Source organism: Rhagoletis pomonella, unplaced genomic scaffold (genome assembly GCF_013731165.1).
Source record: "Rhagoletis pomonella isolate Grant_MI unplaced genomic scaffold, Rhpom_1.0 Rhpom_scaffold_00002, whole genome shotgun sequence".
NCBI lineage: Eukaryota > Metazoa > Arthropoda > Insecta > Diptera > Tephritidae > Rhagoletis > Rhagoletis pomonella.
This window is the reverse complement of record NW_023458556.1, coordinates 38491701-38510069: the sequence shown is the minus strand read 5'-3', so window position 1 is coordinate 38510069 and position 18369 is coordinate 38491701. Positions and strand designations below refer to the sequence as shown.

Here is an 18369-nt window from a genome sequence, read left to right as displayed (position 1 = left end):
TCCAAAGGAGCGAAGTAATTCAATTAAACTTCAATCATTGCCTATCAGTTTGCACTGTTCACTTCAAATGCAATATGTACGTATATATATGTATGTATGTATGTAATTGCCATGTAATTGAGTCATGATTTAAAACATTTTTAATGTGCTTACTTACTTTTAAGTAGAACACAAATGGACATTCTCACATACATATGTATATATGTACATTTACATACACTTGTGAACACCGATGTCCTTGCTTGCTTTTAAATGAATCACTTTCATTGCACTCACATAAAAGCTCACAAAAAGTGCTACACATATCCTAATTCGACAAACGCAATTGAATTTTGATTCCTTGTGATTTGATTTCGATTAGCTACAATTAATTTCACTTGCTGCTTTCAGTGTTAATTGATGGCGTGGACACGTCCACCATGACACGGGACCAGCTGGAGCAGTTTGCGCTCAAACTGAAGGAGGAAATGGAACGCGAACGTGAAGAGAGAAACTTCTTTCAATTAGAACGTGATAAAGTTCGTACATTCTGGGAGATTACCAGAGGACAATTGGGTATGAGGTGACTTTTTAAAACAAATTCATTCTTTCTTTTTATTTTATTTTTTTTTATTCAAATAACAATTTAAATTTTCAAAAAAAACACAGAGGAAACCCGCTATGAGGTCCGTCATAAGGATCATGAAGTGGAGATGGCACAGGAGTTGGCTGACATCGATACCAAACACATTGTGCAACAAATGAAGCATCTACAGTATGAAAACCAGAATAAAATTGGTGAAATACGCGCTGAGGCAATGACCCAACTGAAGCTTGCCCAAGAAGATCATGTGGCGCAGGAACAGGAGTTGCTCAAGGATAAACGCGAGCTGCGACGATTGCTGCGCGAAAGAGAGGAAACGCACGAATTGCAAATTCAGCAGCTAAAGATGAAACACAACGATGAGATGGCGTGAGTAGGTTTTGGATTTGTTGTTATTCTTTTTCAGGGTATAACAAACTCCAGTAATTCAATTTTAATACAAACAGCATCTAAAGCTTTAAGCTTGATCTCGATTTCTTGTTGAACCAAAAAATTTAGCTCACATTGACTTTCCACAAGAAGTTCCAAAACAAGCCCGAAAATTCTAGTTGCAGATATTTTACCAAAAGATTAAGCCACTCCGTGTTAATTAGAACCTGCCAGGGAAAGATGGTCCTTGCACCATGGCACAGGCTGGGGGGAGAATATCCTATTAACGATAATGCAAGACTTTGATCACATCAAAGCATATGCGGATGACGTTTGTGCACTAGCGTCAGGAAATGCTCTTAGGGAAGCTTGTGTAAAGACGCAAAGAATCCTAAATAATAATGGTGATGAAAAAAAACTACTTAGTACTGTTTATGCCAAAAAGAAAATTAGACGATCTTTAGATGTGTCTATCTGTGGAAGTGAAATATCTATAGATACATCTAGAAAGGACGTGGAAAACTCACGACGATGTTTAGGTAAATCTAGCGCCGAATTTTTTAGGACAGAACTCTGCTTTATTCTACGGATTGATGTATCCTGCTGTAATATGCTGGTGTAGGCAATAGCAGAGTTTTAGCAATCTAAGAGGAAGCGATGAACTGGTGCTGGATGACATCTGGCATGTAACTTTAGATGCTTTTCTGCTTTAGGTATCGTTAGGTTAGATATTATTGTAGCCATGCCTAGATCGGCCTGTCTCCTAGTCGCTGCCGACAAACTCAACTAACGGCAAACCCAGGAAGTGTGTCACTCCCACTGGGTTCGACCAAACGAAGAGCAGCTTTAGTTTTGTGGGATTTTGTGGGCATGCAAAGAGGCTTGTGGCGTCATGGGGTGACTCTCCGCAGGCAGGACGTATGTAGGGAACATCTGAGCTTATCCTGCTCAGGTAGGAATTTAACCTTCTGAACTATGCAGATCGAAGTTCTGTCTAATCCACGTCGGGTGGTTGTGCTCCTAAAACAGCATTGACAGATCGGAAGTAGGTTGGGATCGACTCCTTTTTAATGCCGTTTATGACCTATATGTATACTGTCAGGTCCAGTGGTTATTTTATGGACCTCTGGACCACGTCCGTCAGTTCATATAGATGCCTTCTGACGTGCCAGAAGTAATGTTTAAGAACATTACAGTCTTCTTGGCAAACTGAAAGTCCTTATCGGTACTATTTTGGCGGCGGCTTTTAGATTGAGAAGAATGTCTGCTCTTAGGAGACTATTCCGCATTTAGTTATGGGCACGACACTGGCAGAAGATACATTCCACTGCCTTTTCTTTCGTTCCGTATCTCCGGTAGATTTTTCAGTTTAAAGGCGTTCGAAGCCAATAGCTTACCGTCTTCCTTCTTGATTGATAGGAGAAACTTCATGCGGTTGATATCATGCATTCTACACATAATCCTAAACGCTTTTGAGCTTTGCGCTTTGATCTAAAACTTGAACACCTTGCGGATTATGAACATGTCGACCTCCCATTTAATCGCTTGCAACGAGATCGGCACTTCCTCCATCAGCGTAGCTACAGACAGATCGCCTTCTTTGGCAAGTCTGTCGGCCTCCTCCTTGCTCGATACACCGGTGTGCACCGGAACCCGGCACAGATGTACGTCTGTGCCAATATGTAGTGCATATAAAGTTGCCCTGCACTTCGCCAAACTTCCTAAGTTAGTGCTGCGCGATAGTAGCGCTTTTACCGCAGCCTGACTGTCGAAATAGAGATTCACCCGTTTTTGTTGTGCTGCTTCGAGTTATTTATTAGGTTGCTTCTCATTAGGTCCGCCGCCGCGTGAATTAAGAACCGATTTCAGAAACTGTAATCCACAGACTGTATCAGAGACCAATCACTGCCACTGTCGCTTTCTGAATATTATAGGAAATGAACTACACAGAAAATCCTTTGCTTGTTTTCTCCAATAATTGTTTTCTTTCTATCACCAGTCAGGCGCGCATTCAGTTCCAGCGAGAAGCCAAGGACATGGAACTTTTGCACGAAGAGAAGATGAAGGCGCTGAAAAACGAAATCGAGCTTGCCTATCGCATGCAAATGTTCGAAGTGGAAGAACGAAAGAACACACAGATTCAAAGATTGATCGAGAGCCACGACACCGCCTTCAACGACATGAAGAACTATTACAACGACATCACGCTGAACAATTTGGGACTAATTAGCAGTTTGAAGGATCAACTTGAAGTGTTGCGTAAACAGTCGGAACGCAGTGAGCGCACCGCCACCGAAGTATCCGCTGAGAACCGTAAACTTAAAGAACCACTCGAGGCGGCACAAGCTGAACTGGCCGACATGCGCCGCAAAATGGAGCACTTTGAGCGCGATCGCAGTCAGCTGGCACGCCTTAAAGTACGCAACACATACATTGAAAAGCAACTGAAGGCGCTCACATGGGAAACGGAGACGCTGCTACTTCGTAACGACACCCTCAAGAAAGAACGTGAAGAACTCAAAGCGAAATTCGATGAAGTCGTTACGGAGTTGCAACAGAAGACCGGCTTAAAAAATGTGCTGCTCGAACGCAAGATCAGCATGTTGGAGCGTGAAAATGAGAAACGCGATTTATTGTTAAAGCAAACACAAATGATGTGCGGTGCTACCGGTGATGCCTCAAAAAGTCTGGAGAAACAAGTCAGTTCAGTACTTGATGAGAAAAACAAAATAATCGAAGACTTGCGCTACGAATTGGTGCGTGTCGTTAAGGCGCACGACGACTTACTCGCCACATACGAATCCAAGCTGGTGCAGTTCGGCATACCACAAGACGAATTGGGCTTCGAGCCGCTGCGCTTGTCCGAGAAGCATCGTTATTTATGCGGCCCAGCTGGCCTGGTGACCAAAAATCAATGAAAAACTCCTGCCTGCTAGCTAACGGTGTAGACACGCTTATCGCTTTTGGTAGCGTTATGCTTTTTTCTTTCGTTACCTTTTGCATTCACTTCTTAAAGCTAGCATTAATGGAGGCTAGCATTACAGGAGGTTAATCGACTGTATGGAGTGTGATTTTTTTCCGTTCACTTATATTTTTTTAAATACATGTATGTAACTAGAAATGCATGTGTGTGTGTGTAACATTTTTTTTTGCATTTTCGTATGTTGTATGTATTTTCCACTGCTCAGCGCATGAATGGAAACTTTCGCTTTATGTGCGATGATTTACTGGCACATTGATGCGGCTGCAGGCAGAGTACACCACCTTGCGCCATGGTGAGAAGTGGTTGGCAGCGCGGGTGGTTAGCATGTCGGCGTCAGTTGCATGCAGGCAAGTCCATTATTCAAAAATTCTGCTGTGCATCGGCTGCAGTGGTATAGTGTTGGCGTTGGCGTTAACTATGTTTTGGCTGCAGCACATCTTGGCCATTGGCCAACCAACAGTACGTCGAAGAATATCGAATATATATATATGTATATATATGTATGTATAAAAATTCATGAAAGAAGCAAACTATAGCTGAACTTGAAAATGGCGTAGGAGAAAAATGATAAATTAAAGCGAAGGTGTGTAGATAAGAAGCTGTAGTATATTAAACTTGATAGGAAAAGTAAATTTGGTAAAGTCATTTATTTCAGGTGGGCTTCTATGTCATTCGTTTTTTTGGTTTCTTCGCTAATCGCATATCTGCTCTGTCAAAACATCTGCTGCCCTACGATCACTTAGTAGACTTCAAAGCTTTATGGCAGCGTGGTAGACCGGGGGTGGTATTTCTTGCAGGGGTTTAGCTGCAGAGGCTATAGACATAAACTGGCGTGCGCAACATGAAATCACATAATTGGTGGACCACTTTTCTTAATGCTCGCTAATATTTGCATTGGAGCGTAAAACCTTTTTGAATAAAACGCATGTATTGCTTTTGAGCTGGTTGAAGTTCGAATGTGGAGTTTTTTTTTTTTTATTTTTCGTCGGTTTTATTAAGTTTTCCTTGACAACATTTAGAGAAAAATTGAATGAGGTAAACTTAAAAATATGTTATTTTATGAAAAAAAATTAAATTCTTGATGTGGTAAGTTTAATTAAAATATGTACGGGTTTTCAGTAATTAAATTCGTTTTTTTTTGTACCCAAAAAATAAGACTTTTGTTATTATTATTGTGTTGAAAAAATATAATAAAGAGCACATAAAAGTTTTGGAAGTGATGTACAATGATAACATCTTATCTACGTTTATATTTTTTGTAAGGAATTTGAAAGGCGCTAATGCACGCACACCTCGAATTTTTGTATATAAAATTATTCAAGCTGTTTTCTGGAAAAGTTGAGTCATGTATGTATGTGTGTATGTGTATTTGTTTAAGTTACATTTTTGTTTTTTGTTTAGCTTAATTTTTCTTAATTTCGATTTTTTCATTAAATGCTAATATCCATGCGAATAGAATATATGTACTTAATTTTACGAAAGTTTAGTTTTTGCCGTAGTCCAAACATATGTTTTTTTTTTCTTTTTTGGCGGCAGCTTCTTGGCTGCTTGGCTGCTTCGCCATAGATATCTTATTTGTAAGGTTGTAATTTACCAAAGGAAAAATTTTAAAGAATTTTAATTCATATTTATTTATTTATTTTTTTAATCAATTTCGAATGTGGCCTTCGTATGACTCTACCATTTCCATTATTTCACTCATGCGATAAGCTTAACAATATCTAATAAGAATTTTCCACTTCTACTGCTAAACACACATTCATGCATAGGGAAGTATGTATAGTATGTATGTTTGTAACTATAGTCTAGTACACTATTTGATATTTGAGTACTAAAGAACTTATAGAATACTTCGCTTAAGAAAAGTGAACCTATTATGTATATTCTCTCATAACTTAAATACTTGCGGCAATATAAGGAGGATATTCAGAAAACTCAAATTTCTTTTATGTTGGGGATGTTCTTACATTTGCGAATATGTGTTCGATTTTCTTTTGCTATACAATTTTTTCATCTAATTCATTGTAATACTCGTACATACATTGTTTTTGAAAAATATCACATCAGTTTTTAACGGTTCTATTTTCTGTTTTTCTTTTACCATGTTGCTTCTTCTTCAGTTGTCCAACGCAGTGTATGTGTATGTTTGTGTGAATGTGTATGAATGTGTGTGAAAGTGTATATACCTATGGTGTGGTATGCTATGTTTTATACTGTAACAGTTATCTGCACTTTTGGCTGCGACAATTTTACGATTATTTTTATTAAATTCTTAAAATAAAAAAATTAAAATTAAAAACCTATTTTTTAATAAGATACAAAAGAAAAGCAAATTATGCACTATGGTTTTCGTTTTTGTTTCGTTCATTTTGCTATTGTGCTATTTCGTTTTTAGATTTTTTTGTGTATGTATTTTGCTTAAATTTTGAGGATAACTCGGAGTTTTGAAAGGTACTTTTCGGTTGCGCTTGATTTCTTTTGTTTTTGCTTGTCGTCGATTTTCTTTTTTGCCTAACCTTGAATTTTGCTCTAGTAGTTTTGTAGTTTTTTTTTACATGTGTGATGCCTTATTTTACTTTTATTGCAAATTCATTCGGTTGGTCCAGTAACGAAAATTAGTTTTGCTTTGCTTTTGTATGTGTGTGTTTATTTTATTTTTGTTTACTTTTCTATTTCGATTCGTTTCGATTTTAATACTTCTCAATTTAATTTCTATGTACGTATGTATGTATATCGTTCGTTTAACATTAAATTTTTTGCTTTAAATTTCTTAGCGATCACAACAGTTTTTCACAGACGAGTGTGTTTTGGAAATTTCGCAAATTTCTATTTTTATGTATTTCAAAATATTCTAAGACTTAAAATTAATAAAAGGAAAATCGTACATACGTAGTAGGTAATTAAATTTTAATTATAATTATAAATATCTTATTCTTCGTACATTCGATTTGGTAGTAATTGGTTGTATGTAGACACATAAATCATAAATTAAAGATTCAAATGTTAATTTATTGTTTTAGTTGCTTTTAACTAATTCATTTCATTTATTCCCACAAAACTTTACAACTGGTTTGGTCACTTATTCTAGCCGATTATTTTGTGAATATGTATAGTAAAATAAAGAAATTTTGAATTTTCAAATCTTTCCTTCTTTCATTTTTTTAGTAATTTACTTCCTGGAATGGCACGTATATAGATCCTAAATTTTCATTTCCCTATGTAGTTATTTTACTAGATAACGGCAATTTCGTATGTTTTGTTTGCGGCTACTTTTGTTGCTATTTAACCAGTTTTTGAAAGGCAGTCATAGATTTCAGTTGTCAATACAAAAATTTCACTATTTACTTCAAGTAATTAAATTTATTTAGTTTATTGTTCATTTAGTTGCAGTTGCATATAATTTTTACCATTTCCTTGTAATATTAACTACTAACATTCTAATCGATTTGTGGTATTTTTTCAATGTTTTTAGTCAAATGTTACTTGGAAATCTCGGCTATATTGCATTTTACACATTGGAATTTGGCAGCATTGTTTCTGATATATAAATATTCCTTTGCTTTAACTCTTTCGTTTATTTAACTAGGTTCCTTTCCCACGGAATTTATAATTTCGTGTATGTATTTTTCTATGATTATTTATGCATGTATCTTTAACACAATTAAATGAGATTCTTTATTTGCTTTCCTGCTAAAATTTGTTAAGCATTATGCTAATTGGAATTTCGAAAATGATTAACTTGAAGCAGGCCCAAGGAAGTTACATATCAAGAGTTATATGTACATATCGCACACGATCTTCAAAAGTGACACAACTCAAAATTACACGTTCGTCAGAAAATGCTTTTGCTTTTTTACATTTATGAATGTACCCACATTTTGCATTCCAACTAGCACAGCTTCTACTACTTGGTGCAAATTATTTCGCTTGTGTATCGGTGTGAGTTAATGTGTATATATGTATGTATGTGATTAAATGTATGGTATATTTATAGTGTAAATAATATATACTTCTAAACTAAATTTTTTGTTAAATTAAAAATCACATGTAAATTCCAAACAAATTTTAGTTTTCAGTTCTGTTTGCTATTTCGAATCAGTTCTGTTTCAGTATCAGTTTTAAGTTTCGTTTTTGTTTACATAATTATTTCATACATATTTAAATAGATTTATGTTTATGTAGGTATGTTTATTGCGCGTATTTGTGCCAATTACACGAGCTTTACTAAATAATTTCATTAGTAAATTTTCACCATTTATTCACTCATTGATACAAAATATAATTATAATTCACAATAATTTAGTTAAGTAGGTATAACTTAAGTGGTAGTTTGCATTTCGAATTATTTCGCATTTTTTTCATTTTCTTAAGGCATTTCATTTTAGCATCCATACGGGTAAGTTTCGTGTATGATTTCGATTAATTTTGATTTGATTGTATCTTTTCAATAGTATTGTATTCGAATTTTCAATTGCATTATTTTTTTGCTTGTTTGGCTTTTTCTTGTTCATTACTTTAAAAGTACGATTTGAACGGCGGTTAACTAGTATAACAGAAAACGTGAAAAACAATTGAGACAAGCATTAATACAATATAATTACTTTGTAATTAACAATATAAAAACAAATCACTTAGGAATATGTTTACTCAAAGTGGAGGTATATAAGTTTGAAAATAAAATAAATGTATGTAACTTCACGAATTGTTAAAGAAAAGTTTCGTAGTTCAGAAATTAACAAAACATAGAACAATTACCAACTAAGGCTTACAAAAAAAAAATAACTAAACCTCCATTTAAAGTTTCTTTCATGGTTATGCACACTACAATCTATGATAATATTAATCATGTAGTTATACTTATCATATGGTTAATATGTAAGTAGAGCATCTATGAAAGTATTATCATATACTCGTCTAATAAAGTGGCATAATTATACTTCACGCCACTCACAATATTTTAAGTGGCTTATTCATATGCATATATGTATGTAAGTATGTATGTGTGTGTATTAACCGTGATCATGGTCACCAAAATATTTTATATTTAAGTTAATGATTCTTTTCCCTCTCTCGCGAAGGAAAATTTCTTTTTTTTAACTTTCTACTTGCCCTCTAAGCAAACCAATTTTGTTTATTATACTTCTTGCTTGCTACTTATGCGCCACTCAGCGTTGTTGTTTTAAGATTTTGTGTGAACCTTAGCCGAAGTGATTCAAAGCGAAGTTATTTATTATATTAGTGGTGTGTTCATCTAAACCACAAATTTCGAGTATATTTTCATTGCGTGTATCCGAATAGCGCATTGATTTGCGAAACTTGAGTAAATCAAGAATGACGAACCTGTGAGAGAAGCAATTAAAGTAAATTATTTTGAGTGGAAAAGCATGTTATAATTATTATGACGAATCCAATTACTGATCCCAAAAGTGCAAATTTGATCATTTTGCTCTGCACACAAGAATGCTATGCATACTTGTGCCTATTTAAGTTAATCAAAATATAAATCATGATTTTCGTGTAGTGTAAAATAAAACCCAAAGTAATCAAGGTGTTTTCAATATTTATAATTCATTTTCGAAATTATCATTCTTCAAAACGAGATTAAAGAAAAGCTTTTCTGATGCCCCAAAGTGAAGAAAAAATGTGAGGCTATTCAAGTAAAGCGGAGTGTACATGTACTCAACTCAACTTGTTCCTTAATATTAATGAGCATGAATACCTTTTCCTAGAAATGCATACACAAAAATACTTACTTTGCTTTCGGGTTTCTTTTTTTCGCGATATTTGTCTAAAAATTTACATAGAAATTCAGAAGTTTGTTTGGGATTACCACGCCCGGCAGTTGGGACAATAACCAAGAACACATCGTATGTTTGCTTTCTTTCCATAGCACGCAAAATTGGCGTTATTAAACGTTGATTTGTTTTTGTAATCTACATCAATAAAGAAAAACATTCGAACATGCTGAAAATGATAATTATGCATAAAACTTACATCAAATATATCGCAAAAGCCAAGTGCATCTTCCACACTAATTTCTCGCTCCCAAGGCAACTGTCCCAAAGTAAGCTTATCATCGACCCAGTAAAACACATCAACCTCTTTCTCTTTTTTGTAGTAGCCTAATGCTAATGTTATAGCTGCTTCGAGAAAACCTAATTTTTTGTGGTTCTTTAAAGGTTCTAGAATTGGAATATAATTGGCGTCATTCGCATTATTTAAGGCATCGAAGAAGTATGCAACTGTGTAAATACGTATGTATTTCACTTACTTTTCCTATAATTTTTTTGAATATTAATGGTGATATGCATACGCAAGCCAGTACTTTGATTGTTGCCGAATGACTGTTCGTACAGCTGTTTCAAGAGCGGCATCTTCAGTGATTCGATCCGTTTGGGTGCCACCTGAAAAATATGTTAATTGGTATACAGTTTTTCATACTAGTTTTTAGTATTACCTTTGCTATGTCATCGCGCAAGCCCAAGTCACGCATTTGCATGAGGAACACAATTGGATGAATATTGTCTTTGCGCAATAGCTTCTTATTTTCAAATAATGTCTGGCATAGTTTCATTATCTTTGGATTATCGAAGTGATTGTAGCGAGCAAGATTGCGCCAACTCTTTAGCAGTTGAATATAAGACATGGTTGGTATTAAAGTCTCCATGATAGGGGCAAATCGTAACAAATGGCCTGGTACTTGATTGTAACGTAGTTTGAATTTGCGAATGATTTTCAATGCTTCTGCCTTGTTCTTAGTTGTGCGTAGTTTGCTTACTGACAGAACAGCAGTTGGGTACATTTCTGTGTTACTTTTGGTCTTTTCAACTTCAGCAGCGGTTGCTTTGGACGCTTTCTTCTCGTCTTCTGCTCGGTTTGTAACATCTACATGATTTTCAATAGCTGTTTCGCTAGATTCAGATGCTTTAAGTAATTCCGTACAGGTTTTGAAAAATGGGGTGACCACACCCGCAGCACCTATGGTTTCATCGTTAATGTGACATAGCTTTATAAGTGATTTGTGCGTAAAGCCATGTGCACCTCGATGCGTCAGCCACATTTGACGTATCTCATCGGGTGACTGATTCTCATACCAGGATGTTATGGCTTTGCGTGTGGTATTAGTAAAACCCTTATGATTTTGTTCTCGCCGAATGAGTGTAGCATATTTACAAAATAGGAAAAGGTCTTCATCATTTCGTATTAATGCCGGAAATGCTTTTCTTAACGACGTTTTCCATTTAATTTCGATGTCACTAGCTAAGTAGACGGCATATACGAAGAGCGACTAATATATCAATACGGAAAATAGAAAGGTTAGTCAACATTTGCAATATGTATATATGTACACATTTAAATAATATTAACCTCATCACGTCGCACTAACGTTGTCTCCTGTAGAGCTTGTTTCAATATCATAACCATTGAAACGTCATCCAACGCTTGGCAAAGTACCTGCAGCTGCGGCCAGTATTTATGCACATCCACTGAACCACGCAGATGAACGTAAACGGGTTCAAAGCCGCCGAGATAGCAGTAGCGTTGCAATTTAGCATTTGCATCCAACTCCATTGCTCAATTGAATACAATACTGGATGGAAAATAGAAATCGATTTCCTTCGAAATCATACAAAGAAGACAATAGTTAACTCCACTCACGTTTCAAACCTATTGCCACCGTCTGCTTTCGACACAGCAAATTTCACTCTTCGCTGCTGATTCTGACCACAGCCCCAAATCAAAGACGCAAAAACAATACTTCGATACGTTACCAAGTTAATTCCACTTTTCTTTGGATTTTTCCTTTATAATTGGGTATGTTTTTTGGTTTATTAAATGCAAAAATGGATAAACTCAAGAATGAAATGAAGAAATGTGCAAAACGCACAAACCGTAGTGAAATGCAAAATGCAGAAATTCTGCTGTATTTTGTGATGAGAAAAGAGATGGGATCTTAATCGATAATCGATAAGTTTTTGCAAAAATAACCGAAGTGTATATATAATCGATAATCAAAATTACAAATTTATCAATTACTACGTTTAAACGTAAGCTAATTGCAAATAAAAATAATTTGCAAATACCTAACTCACTGTTTATTCGATGGGGAAAAAATCTTTTTTAATATTGTCTGATTATAAAAAGGCAATAATATTACCATTGAAAAAGAAAATAAAGTTAAAAATGGCAACGTCTTGATTATAAAAAGGCAATAAGATGACCATCGAAAAAGAAAATAAACCTAAGAATGGCGGCGTCTTGAGCTTATTTGAAAATAGTACCACTAATCAATACTTATTTGCGTGATTTAGTTATTTGCAAATAAACTTTTCCAGCCTCGGAAAACGACTGTCTTCGACGAGTTTACCAAAGAAAATTTTACGCTTAAATGTGAAAAAACGCAAGAAGCGCTGCAAAGAAAAAGTCATCGTGTAAATACACGAGGATTTTCGAAGACTTTTAAAAGCGAAAATGCAAAAAAACGGAGGGTAAAAAGTCGTGGTGTAAATTAGCTCTAATTCACGTTTAAGAGAATCCCCTAAATAGTTTTTGAAGTCTGTTTCATAAGGAAAATATTTGATTATGTATTTGCTACAGATGACAAACAACGCAGGCGAATAGTTAAGAGTTGGCGTTAGCGTTGCCAAATTTTCGCTATATGAACGGCTGCATTTAATATCATGTGTTCATAGCCAGCTGTTGAAGCGACGCCAAAGTCAACGTAGCGCCAAAGCTGAATGTAGGCGGGCCTCCATATAAAATAGATTTTACGTTCTCGAAACGAAAAAGCTCTTACGCGAGAGCATAGGCTTGGTCACCACTGTGATTCACCAAAATCAGATCACAATTAGAGATTTTCTGTCCAAGAAATGTACTATCCAAATTTGGTTTAATTCCGTTTAAGTTTTTGAGTTAAGTTTTAACAAAGAAAACTACTACACTTTTATATCTAAATGCCTTGTTCACAGTGAAATACTCTTGCATTTCTGGCGTAGTATAACAGACGACCAGTTGAAAGTGTAAAGTTTTTTAAGCTTATCATGTGAACATCACTTTTCAATTAAAAAATTCGACTTTCGATTAATTGAATTTGATATCGACTTTGGTTAGTTGTGAATACACCATTCACTTACATCACTTTACACTTTACTCCCTTCACTTTCAGTTACATCAATACTTTACTTTACTTTTAATCACTTTACTTTCGGTTACATCAATACTTTACTTTACTTTTAATCACTTTACTTTCAGTTACATCAATACAATGACTTGTATGTAAATTTGTTGTTGCGAATTGCGAACTAAAAAAAAAAGCGCCAAATTTGACAACAACAAAACAAAATGTTATCGTCTAATTTGAATCTCCGTTTCGATTTGAGCATGCGCATGCTTGTCTTTAGTTTATAGGCAGCACTGTCACATATACAGAGAACGTAAATTTACGTTCTTTGATATATTTTACGTTCTACGTTGCCACGAATAAAGCTGGAACTCCACAGGAAAGCGTATGCGAACGTGTACGTCCTGCTGAGTTATATACTCATGTAAGCGCAGAAAACGGACAAAAATTCGAACATGAGTTCGAATGCGCACAGAGTTGAATTTTCTCAACTTTAATGCCTTTGCTTGCGCAGGCAACCAACTAAAGCTAATTACACCACACGTTTGGGTATACATATGTAAATACATATACCTACATATTTTTATGGAGAAATTTTGCGGCTTGGTATGTATTTTCTTTATAAATATGTATAAAAATGTGTATGTATACTGCTTCAACCTATCTAAATGACAACTGACAAACGCGTGTAAGCGCACACTATGGAGTTGCTCAGTTTTTCGCACGTAAGCGCATGTCAACGGATCTCGCATACGCACCAGAGAACAGCTTTGAGTATGATCGAGCCTTTTTGATCACACTCACTAAAAATCAAGCACAAGCGAACGCCACACTCGGCTACTATGTGTTCGATCGAGATGCATACCCGACAGCTGCTTTGGTTACGAACGAGTCTGTTCGATCACCCTCGCTATAAATTGAGCACAAGCGAACACCACACTCGGACACCCGCAGCTAACCCGAAAATTTGTGTAACAATGAAACGGACACCCGAACATTGCGATAAAATGCAGGACAACAAAGAAATTTACGCTGAAGGTAACTGGCGCCAATATGTTCCCACAAAGCATACGAAAATGTTGTTGCTTTGTGCTTGTGCATACGCAATGAAACAATTGGAAGCGAAGTAGACAAAAATGTTTTTGCATCTATTTCGTATAGTTTCGGGTGGAAAGCTGTGTGTTTATATATTAGAACACAGCCTAAAACTATGTAGGTACATAAGTACTTTTACAAAAAATAAATGTGCACCGAGTGTATAGGGCTTGGGCATTGCCGATCTACACACATTTATACCTAAATGGATGTAGGCGTCGTGATGCCGCATTTTGTATGAGCAAAAATATAAGAAATGGTTAAATGTACACTTAAACAAACTACCGAAAAATTCAACCTTCTCTTTACCCTCTACGCACAAAAAACTAAGAACACCGCGATGAGAAGGCAACATTTTTTGTAGAAACAAAAACGTCATAAGCCAATCAAGAAAATTTTGTGCACACTCGGGTGGAAACTCGAACACCCGGGTATATTGAGCTGCAAAGCACCCGAACCCAATCAAGTATGTATGAAAAGCAATCGGGTGTTGTGGCCAACATGTTCGTCTTGAGCTCAGTCGATAACGAACAATACTTCTGCTCGTATACAGAGAACGATGCAAAACGGGTTTTGTTAGATGATCGAGTATACACGAAAATCATGCACCCGCTGCAGATGTCTGATACGCACGCATGCGCTTGCCTACGGAGTTTCAGCTTAAACGCGTAAGTCTAAGAGATTGAGTGACGAGGAAAGAAAAGGGCACCAAGTTGCTCGTGCTCGGGCAACACACGTTGTGCTCTCGTTCGTCTGGGTAGTTCTAGTTGGCCGTTCGCAGCTGACAACAAAAATTGTGTACAAAAGATTTGCTTTGTGTGAACGTGAAGGGCAGCACCAAAAAAAAAAAAAGTTGCCGAAAATGAGCAACAAATGTTTCTCTTTGTGAACCCAGTCTAAGAGGACTACTCCACAACAAGCTTTTCAGAGGTTTGGCGCTTTTCATGCTTTCAGCAATAGCTGAATTGTGTAGCTGAAAGCCCGAAAAGCGCCAAACGCCTGAAAAGCTTGTTGTGGAGTTGTACTCTAAACGCCTTGTAACAGCGTTAAGGCCAGTATGCAGCTCTCAAGAACAGCAAAAACTCTGTATAAAATGACGCACAAGAAATGGCAAAGAAATTTTCTCGAACCAAATTTCCTTAAGGCAGTACGCAGTTCTTATAAAATTTGCTATGCTTTCTACTACGGTTTTCTGAAGTTTTTTGTGTGTTTGCAACAGCAATACATATATGCCTGTTCCATTATTTCTTAAGAAAAGAGCGAGGCGACCGGCTGTGAAGTATCAGATGTCAAAATACTTGACCGTTTTCTTGAGAGCTGCATACTGTACTTTCACTTCGTAAATAAACCGGCTTTCTTTACAAAATTAATTGAGTTTATGAGGTTTACGTAGACACTTTTATCACTTAACATAAAATTGCGATTCTGCTTTCAAACGGAGATAACTTTATTTGCCAACAAATTTTCACTTTAAATATTTTTTACACAAAATTTTTGCTGCGTTTCTTTATATATTCCAGATAATCCCATTTCACAGCCAAAATAAACAGAATGCGTTTGAAATATACGTTAACATACCATCAGGAACGTTCTAAAGAATAAGTAAACAAAAAAGTTTATTCCAAACGTTCAGAATAAATAAAGAAATGTGGCCTTTGTGTAAAAATGATAAGCTGGGATTTTTACATAAAATCGTAACATGCTGCTTAAGAATAACATCACCTTTTTCCTTCCAGTTACTTCTAGATCGCAGAACTTCTACAAGTTAATCAATAGCGAGGTTTACACGATCCAAGGAACATAGTGACGTGACAAAGAGAGAGATAAGACATTTTCGGAAACGTCAAAACTGAAACAAACGTCAGTTCACAACGCAATAAAACAAATGTTTTTGTTTTTATTGCTCGAGCGATTTTTTCAGAGCAATGATGAATCGCCTGAAAATCGCCTCATGTAAAGGCAGCTTTATGCTTTTCGAGAATGCTGGCATCTGGTAGCTGTTGCATATGGAGCATTTCAAAAAGGTTGTTATAATTTAAACATAAAGAATTGTATACTTTCGCGTTCTCGAAATTACAGTAATATTTCAAGACAAAAGAAAGCTATTTTAACAGGTCATTTATACATTTTAAGAATCCCTGTTGAATAAGAGACAATCGCTGTTATGCGTTTTTTTTTTGTTTTGTGATTTGAGTAGGTTGGCAGGTTTCCCCAACGCCGGGTTATCCCTCTGCTTTAATAGGTCTGTATCAAAAGAGCACCTGAGCACCGTGTATGCGTTTTTTTTAGCGATTTATCGTTCACACTGTCCCCGACCAGTGTTGCCAGGTCATCGGCACGAGAAAATGTCCCTCTTGGTCTAAAAAAAACGTCATTTTCTACCCAAAAACGTCTTTTTCAAATGCGTGCACAAAGAATTGTTCTTATTAAACTTTTCTTGTTACAAAGGTACACAAGTATGTATGTAAGTATATTAAAATGTCATTTCTACAGAACACATTTACAATTCATTGTAAACTGCTTTGAGATCGTTAATATAAAAATCATTTTATACATACACTTGATTCAGTCATCAAGAATTTGATCGATTCTGGCTGTTTTTTTGTTTAATTAATGTTTATTATTTTTCCATAAAAGCCTAGCTCATTATATAGCAAACTAAATATAAATCGACGTTTCAAACTTTGTGCAAAAATTATAAAAAAATCTGCAAAATTTCAGCTACATTTTCAACCTTTTATTCAGATTTTTAAGAATTTGCTTGAGTATTCAGCTTGATAGCCCATTAAACTTCAGAGTAATAATGTGCAAGTTATAAGTTGCTAAATAATCGCGTTGATTTTTTTTTTTCTTGTAGACATTTCGTTAGGTGGTCGGTTATCGAAAATGCTAAATTACGTTCTGCTAAGAAGCAACATATTAATATTTCAGCCTTTTTTGCGTTCATTACATTTGTAATGAAGCCTTAAAAAAGTCGCCTACTTTTTTCTGACTTTCTATGCTGATACAGTTTTTTTGGTGTTTTGCGAGCATGCGTGTTGCAATAGATCAGATCTTGCTGATTTGGCTTTTAATTTGACTTTGCAAACATTGCAATAAGGCTTTTAACCTCAAGTGCTTTGCATCATATTTAAGTCATCTGTGCCCAAAGAAAAAATATCTTTTGAAGAAGCTGCTGCAAAAAACAAAGCTTGTAAAGATTTATTAAGAAAATAATTCAAAACCAGTTACAAGATTTAGTAACGGAGAAAAATTACTGACAAGTTAAAAAACGTAATTTTTAACACAGAAAGCGTCCTAACGTCAACAGAATACAAAAAACGTCCAAATGACGTTAAAATGTTAGCCTGGCAACGCTGGCCCCGACACAGCAGTTTCTTTTGCGGTTTGAGAGCCAGTGTAAGTATAAGCGATTAATTAAATAGAAAATAGGGAGCACTGGTCTATTACCAGAGAACGTAAACGTTCTCTGTAATTTAAGGAACCGTTACACGCACAATTGTGTTCCATTCAAGAAAAATATTTGGGTGTTTCATATGGGGAAAGGCGTATTTTAGCACGAATGGATAAACTTGCTTAATTATTTTATGAATTAAACAATCTGCGGCTATTCGAAAATAATAATATAATGCGTGTAAGTATCAGCATATATGTATAATATTTATATCCAAGTAACCATGTTTTATATTTCTTCGTACAGATCTTACGTTCGCAGTATTTGAAGTACAAGGCACAGCAGGGTCTGGAAGCCAGTACAAGTCCTAAAACAACAACAACGGTAAGTAGTGTTTATCCTACAACTATTGTCGCCAATAGCCACCTTAGTTTGTATTTACCTGTGCCCTCAGCTGGCTTCGTTACACGATGAAACTGAGGTGCAGCATACAACCTCCAAAAAGGCAAATGGAGATTTGAAATCAATACAAACCGTTACGCAGACAACACGTACCACAATACGGCGGAGTTCGATAGCACCACTCAAGGATAATTCTTCGCGCGCACCCTATAGGCGCAATTCAAGTCATCCATTAAATGAAACTACGCAGATAGTAGCCGATAATTTGCAAACGTGTTTGCCATCTGGTCAAGACGAGATTAATAGCAAATGCCTTGATGCGCCTACAACGCCAGCAGCAATACAGCAGCGACGGCAGACAGTCGCTTGCACTAACGCCGATGAGCTTTTAAAACATCAGATATTAAACGCATTAAAAATTA

The 18369-nt window shown here is 35.9% G+C and overlaps 3 protein-coding genes across 4 annotated transcripts in view; 2 read left to right on the top strand and 1 right to left on the bottom strand.

Moving 5' to 3' along the window:
• The first annotated feature begins 404 nt into the window (after nt 1-404).
• Nucleotides 405-4012, top strand: LOC118734642 (dynein regulatory complex subunit 4). Its single transcript, XM_036464347.1, has 3 exons — nt 405-555; nt 649-952; nt 2952-4012. Exons 1-3 carry the CDS (start codon nt 420-422, stop codon nt 3868-3870), a joined length of 1359 nt encoding a protein of 452 aa, XP_036320240.1. The 5' UTR covers nt 405-419; the 3' UTR covers nt 3871-4012.
• A 1784-nt stretch (nt 4013-5796) lies between these two features.
• Nucleotides 5797-11508, bottom strand: LOC118733577 (60 kDa SS-A/Ro ribonucleoprotein). 2 transcript variants are annotated; one of them, XM_036463021.1, is made up of 6 exons: nt 11304-11508; nt 10393-11223; nt 10207-10339; nt 9930-10117; nt 9675-9868; nt 5797-9275 (listed from the first exon to the last, which is right to left on the bottom strand). In XM_036463021.1, the coding sequence occupies exons 1-6, from the start codon at nt 11505-11507 to the stop codon at nt 9134-9136; spliced, it is 1692 nt and encodes a 563-aa protein (XP_036318914.1). In that variant the 5' UTR covers nt 11508; the 3' UTR covers nt 5797-9133. The 2 variants fall into 2 exon arrangements, with proteins under 2 accessions (XP_036318914.1, XP_036318913.1); XM_036463020.1 differs by having other exon boundaries at nt 9689-9868.
• Nucleotides 11509-17779: 6271 nt separating this feature from the next.
• Nucleotides 17780-18369, top strand: part of LOC118753206 (protein odd-skipped-related 1-like) — a gene marked incomplete in the record, with an annotated part of 6236 nt that continues 5646 nt past the window's right edge. Inside the window, 3 exon segments of the mRNA XM_036488080.1 lie at nt 17780-17785; nt 17852-17929; nt 18000-18334. Of these exon segments, the coding sequence (XP_036343973.1) occupies nt 17780-17785; nt 17852-17929; nt 18000-18334 (419 nt within the window).

Bases quoted from the DNA above. Each gene is read 5' to 3' on its own strand.
- LOC118734642 (XM_036464347.1), top strand. From the start codon at position 420: ATGACACGGGACCAGCTGGAGCAGTTTGCGCTCAAACTGAAGGAGGAA. The intron at 556-648 runs GTATGAGGTGAC...AAAAAAACACAG, and splicing joins GATTACCAGAGGACAATTGG to AGGAAACCCGCTATGAGGTC. The intron at 953-2,951 runs GTGAGTAGGTTT...TTCTATCACCAG, and splicing joins AAACACAACGATGAGATGGC to TCAGGCGCGCATTCAGTTCC.
- LOC118733577 (XM_036463021.1), bottom strand. From the start codon at position 11,507: ATGGAGTTGGATGCAAATGCTAAATTGCAACGCTACTGCTATCTCGGC. The intron at 11,224-11,303 runs GTTAATATTATT...TTGATATATTAG, and splicing joins CGTTAGTGCGACGTGATGAG to TCGCTCTTCGTATATGCCGT. The intron at 9,869-9,929 runs GTAAGTTTTATG...TTATTGATGTAG, and splicing joins GCTTTTGCGATATATTTGAT to ATTACAAAAACAAATCAACG.